The sequence below is a fragment of the Polypterus senegalus genome, unplaced genomic scaffold, assembly GCF_016835505.1.
Source record: "Polypterus senegalus isolate Bchr_013 unplaced genomic scaffold, ASM1683550v1 scaffold_701, whole genome shotgun sequence".
NCBI lineage: Eukaryota > Metazoa > Chordata > Cladistia > Polypteriformes > Polypteridae > Polypterus > Polypterus senegalus.
Window position 1 is genome coordinate 1 of NW_024384369.1, and position 6,109 is coordinate 6,109.

The 6,109-nt window shown below is 47.0% G+C and overlaps 1 protein-coding gene across 1 annotated transcript; it reads right to left on the reverse strand.

Annotated features, from left to right (window-relative positions):
* Positions 1-10: 10 nt before the first annotated feature.
* On the reverse strand, positions 11-5,726 carry LOC120521943 (phosphoinositide-interacting protein-like). The gene is made up of 2 exons (XM_039743208.1): positions 5,650-5,726; positions 11-705 (listed from the first exon to the last, which is right to left on the reverse strand). The coding sequence occupies exon 2, from the start codon at positions 679-681 to the stop codon at positions 283-285; it is 399 nt and encodes a 132-aa protein (XP_039599142.1). The 5' UTR covers positions 682-705; positions 5,650-5,726; the 3' UTR covers positions 11-282.
* Positions 5,727-6,109: the final 383 nt, after the last annotated feature.

The window sequence follows — 6,109 nt, forward strand, 5'->3', positions numbered from 1 at the left end:
TGTTGAAAGGCGCTATATAAAATAAAGATATTTCTACAGTTACTGTGAACCCAAAGCAGACATGAAGGATTCCAAACGCTTGTGTCTTGTCTCGTCTTTTTGCCTCTTTATTTATGGCTTCCTTTTGGATTATTTTGACAAAGAAACTCAAAAGCGAAGCTTCGGGGTCCGAGCCAGAGGTGAGTCCACGAGTGCCCGCCGTCTCCCTGCCGACTCGATTCTGCCACATGCTGCTCTCTGCTCCCTGTCACTTTTTGATTTTCCCCTCAAACGTTACAGCAGTTAGAAATGGAAAAACGGGGGCTTGTAGCTGCTGAAGAGCCTGGAGACGGACTTCTGCTTGCGCTTCTCCTTGATGATGGGGACCCACACCAGTCCGGTGACAAGAACGATCAGCCCGAGGGACAGGAACCCGGGCCCAAAGATCATGGTGGCCCTCTCGTACTTTTTGGCAAAATGCAAGCCTGTCAGGATGACTCCGCACAGAAGGATGGCTCCGCCGATGGACATGACCACGATGGGCTTGTGGTAGGTCTCCCAGGCGCTGCGGGACTCGGTGGTCCACAGGGACTCGCTCCTGGACAAGCTGAAGACCGTGCTCTCGGTCTGAAAGGTCAGCAGGTCCTTGGACTGCGAGCGCGACTGCTCCCCGAGGCCGATGCTCTCCAAGTTTATTTCCATCCTGGGCTGAGCTGCCTGTCCGTCCTGTGAGGGAGGAGCAAAGGGAGAAGGATGTGAGAGACACGAGAGAGACGGCGGTGCGGCGGGCACTCGTGAGGAGATGGGCTCAAATTGTTGGAAAAGGGTAGCCACGAATAAGTGAAGCCCCTCACTCCAAGAGCAAATTCTCCCCCACATTGGGCCTCCCCCCTCCAGTTGGTTTACTGTGCTGACCGCTCCTTTAACAACACCACAGCCCACCTACGCTTGGCACAGCTGGAGAGACAAGACCAATGATCCATCCAAATGGAGCTGGTACTGCCCGTTTACAGCCGATTTCTCTCACCCCCCTCAGAATTATGAGTGGCACTGAACACTACAAAAGTGGAGCCCCCCCAGTTGGCACAAAGCACCACCCCACAAGTAACTGGCATTTTGTCGTCTTTTGTGGTATTACAGCTGCATGATAAGGGGGGGTGACTGGCATAATAAAAGGTGGAGTGACTGGCATGATAAGAGGGGATGACTGGCAAGATAAGAGTGGATGACTGGCATAATGGAAGAGGCTGACTGGCTTGATGGGGTGACAAGCATGATAAGGGGGGTGACTGGCATGATATGGGAGGTGGGTGACTGGCATAAGGGGGTGACTGGCATGATAACAGCTGCATGGCACCCAGAAGAAAGGCGTGTGGCCACTGGCTTTATTGAGCGTCGTTCGGGCTTTTCGTTTTGTGTGACTTTTTCCTTCAACAGGATCGCAGGTGAAAAGAATATTTTTAGCTAACCGCCAGTGCCAGCGACTGGTGACAGGCGCCAGAGCTCTGAATTAAGCTCGGAAATGCAGTGCGTATTCCAACATAATGAGCTCGAAATGATCATCATTGTGCAAATGTCAAAGACGAGCCGGCTCATCGGTCGACGTGCAAACGTCTTATTATCAGGAGTCTTTGTGCCGCCCAATCCTTCCTCGGAGACGTTCATAAAGGAACACTCCACCACAACAGGACCATTTAATGTTATATTACAAAAACAGTTTCAAAAATATTAATAATGAGGATGATGATGATGATGGGCTCATGGCTCCAGTGTCCAAGGGTCAAATACCAGGGCGGTCACAGCATAGATGTACCACGTTCTCCCTGTGTCCGCGTGGACGTTTCTCTGAGAATTTCGTTTTTCCACCCTCTGAAGATGTGCAGGTCAGGCTAATTGTCAATTCTAAGCTGTCTCGGTGGGACAGCGTGACCTGTAGGGGGTGCTTGTCAGCAAGATCAAACCAAACAAGCCAAGAGGAGGCAAACAATGTAAATGGAGAGGGTCTTATTAAAAGGTACAAAACCAACAACTACCAGCTGTGCCACCCGTCTAAGTAATCAACGCAGACCTCCATGTTAATGTTTGCAGTGCGCTGTCTTTTAGAAGGCATTGGATGGCACATAGTAATAAAGTGCATTAGTCATTCCATCAGATGGTGCACCACAAGAAATTGTAGAAATAAAATGCATTGTAATTTTCATTCCAACAGATGGCACAAACATTTGTAGTAATGAAATGAAATGTAAAATTTCAGCTAATGTTTGAGATGCACCATTTGTTGGAATGATAAAATGCAATACACAGGCCTCTGCAATATGCCATTCGGTAGGTTATTCGTGAAAACAAGACAAGTCTAACTGCAGCCCACAATACGTAGGCCACATAATGTCCACAACATCACAGGACACCCACAGCGTCACTCATGAAACACTGTCTGAGTCAGATAAATCCTAACTGTAGTGTTCGGGTGTTTCATGACCGACATTGGGGGTGTTATGTGACTGACCTCATAGGTACTGCAGGGTTAATGTTTGTGATGCACCATCTGTTGGAATGAGAAAAAAAAAAAAATCAATTGAACACAAATACAAAATGTAATAAAGTCCATTAAAAGCAAGAATATGCAGGTATGTTTTCATTTGCCATTTTTTTAAAAATCCCCCTTTCTGGCTTTTCTAATATTTTAGGCATATTATTCCGCAGTTTTAGTGCATATGGACAGAAAGTATGGAAGATTCTTTTTTTATTTCAAAATGAATTGCAACCCAACGCTGTGTAATGCATGCGGTGCCTTTCATTTTGTGGCGGTTTACCGAGTCAACATTAAAAACGGATCGACTAAACGACCGACTGATCGCCAGTGCGGCACTGCCTGTGAATTCGTGTCCAGAGATCCTAGTATGTTGCTACTATGGAGGAAAGTTTCGGACAAAATTAAATAAATAAATGCGTAAATAAATAAAAGTACTGTGAAATGTGAGCATAAATAAATAAATATGTCATGAAATGAGAGCCTAAATAAATAAATGTGTCACGAAATGTTTTTTGTTGCTTATTTATTTATGTAATGTTGTCCGTAATATTCCTGCAAAACGTCATGAAATACGACTTGAAATAAAACTGTCACTTTCACTCGTCAAAGTTGAGAGGGTGGGCTCTAACACGCCCTCTAGTTACTGATTGGTGAATCGATGGCACACGAATTAATTAGAAAAATGCTTACTACTGCCGATGAAATGGATTCTGCCGAAGATATTACGTATTTCAGAGAAAGAATTGAAGATTTATCAGAAGAAATTACAGACGAATTTTCAAACAACTTTGCCACTGATCAGAGCTGTAGAGTTGTTTGAAAAAGTAGCAGCGAATATGCATCTGACTTTATACTCGTAAAACCAGGGTCAAATACTCAGTTCAAAATATTAGTTGGCGCTGCTTTGGGCATTCCATGTCAAAGTACCTGCACTAATACAGCCGTTGCAGCTTACCGTGTATCAAACTGGCTCATTCGCCTTGTGATCGTCTTCTCCGATACACCTTATAGATCTGCAATCTGTCGTACTTTTAAACCGCATAACAGAAGGTGTTCTATTGACTCAGCTGAAATGTCAAAGGATGGACTCCAGAGCAGGGAACTGAGTCACCTGAACTGGAGTGTAGTCGAGTCCGTTCCACCTGTCCTTAGATAATTTCAAAAATAGTTTCATCTACATCGGAGTCTAAAAGGGCCGCCAACATTGTAATTTCCTCCGACAAATCTTCAGTTCTCTCTCTGAAATACGTAATATCTCCGGCAGAATCCATTTCATCGGCAGTAGTAAGCATTTTTCTAATTAATTCGTGTGCCATCGATTCACCAATCAGTAACTAGAGGGCGTGTTAGAGCCCACCCTCTCAACTTTGACGAGTGAAAGTGACAGTGAAGTTTATTTCAAGTCGTATTTCATGACGGTTTGCAGGAATATTACGGACAACATTACATAAATAAATAAGCAACAAAAAAACATTTCGTGACACATTTATTTATTTACGCTCTGATTTCATGACACATTTATTTATTTATGCTCACATTTCACAGTACTTTTATTTATTTACGCATTTATTTATTTGATTTTGTCCGAAATATTCCTCCATATGCTGCAGCTTCCAGTGCGTTGCATTTCATTTCAAGATCAATCAGCCAAATGTGATTGCAAGCAAATGACCAATCGGCGTCAAGAGGTGGGACAAGGTGCGTCGACAGTTGGGGTAGCGCTTCACTTGATTTGAGGATCGTGCAGCTCATGCGCAGCTCAGAGTTGTGGCTGTGCGTCCCGGACACGAGTGCATGAAAAAGCAAAATGCTGCCCATGACGACTGCACGAGGTGGCGACTTTGATTCAAGAAACTCCGAATTCATCAACAGGAGTCTGCATGTAAGGCGCGCAACAGACGAAGGTTTACATCCAGGCTACCGATGATTCACCAATCAAAAGACAGGACTCGCTAGGGCCCGCCCTCTCCGCTTTGACGAGTGAAAGTGACAGGTCTCATTGCGGGGCGTATGTTGTGTGAGGAGTCGCCGAATAAATAAATGAAGAAATGATTAAATACATACATAAATAGAAATCAAAATGTATACTCGCGTTCCATGCTGTTATGTTTTGTTTATTTTCACATTTCACGGCACTTTTGTTCATTACTTTTGTCCAAAATTGGCCTGCACCACCACCTGTCTGTACTTTGACGTTATTCTAACGGTATTTGTGCTTGCATTTAAATTGCCGGTATCTGACCGAGTAATCCACCTGCAAATAGCGGTTCTGTAAAGGCGCTATAGTGGGCGGCGTGACTGCTGAGTGAACCACCGCTCGACGTTTCTTTCTTTGAAGTTTTATCTGCCTGTGAAGTTGGCTCTCAATATGTGACAAAAAAACAGAACTCTTTAATGTCCATTAGGCGACCCCGCGGGATACGACAGATCAAGACCACCGGAGCCCAGTCAGGATGACCACATACCAGAAGCCCCCCTTAGATTTCACAGATCTTTTGGGACCTTCACGTGGATTTCTGTTGTGAACCAAAAATGCCCCCCTTCACCCCGCAACCCTCTGAAGATGCGCTTTGGCGCCTCCATTTTTAAGAGTGCCAGCCTTTGCCCAGTGGGCACGAGATGCCAGAACAGCGCCGGGCACACAGTCTTCAAACGTTCTTACACGAGGTCTGTGGAGTTTACGGAGACCCCCGAAACATTTACTGGTGAAGGTCCAAGAGCACATGAAGTGTCGTAGACCACCGTGACATTAAGCCAAACCGGCTTAAACAAGTTCGGGGGGCTCGGTCAGCCGGAGCCTCTCCAGGAAACACCGGGCGCAAGTTAGCTAAGGAGTGCAGGACGGGGGGCTACAGTCTATTGAGGGGTCCACATCCGCACTCGCATGTTTGTGGAAGAAATCGAAAGCCCACACGGGGAGCAGGTGTGGACCCCCCAAGGACAACGAGCGGATCGCGAGACAAAAAAAAAAGAAAAAGATTTGGGCCGAAGTGGCTCATTGGAGTGCAGCCTGGCAGACTTCAGTCGTCGGGGGTGGAGGGGACGCCGGGTGGGCAGCTCGTGAAAGTACAGGCAGGCTTTACAAACACGGAGGGGTCTGGTCGAGTAACGCGGGGGTCGAGGCGGGCGGCACTCACCTGGGCGCGGCTCGCGATGCTGTCTTAGCTGCTCGGCGGCTCCTGCATCGCCTGCTCTGCGCTTCGTGCTCAACTGCGGAGCATCAACTAGAAGAAGCGCACGGGATACACCCAGCCCAGACCACCCGAACCCCCCCCGACATCCGCACTAATCACGTGCTAAGTGCTATCCCACTCATAAAGAAAACGAAACCGCAAGAGAGGATCTGGAAGCCAATCGCTCGCACAGGTTGGTCTCGGAGACGCACAAGATGTCGTGTGTGGGGGGTGTGTGGGTTTGGGGGTCTTCTTACAACCACAAATGTCAGAATGAAAGCGGCTACTGACTAAAACTGGTGCAGGCATCGCCAGTAATCGATTGGCAGTCGCTCATTGCATAGCAGGGCCCGCACTCGCCGATTATAACGAATCCTGGGGGGTGGACGGCGAGGGGGCCATGAAATGCCACCCTTGCTTTGTC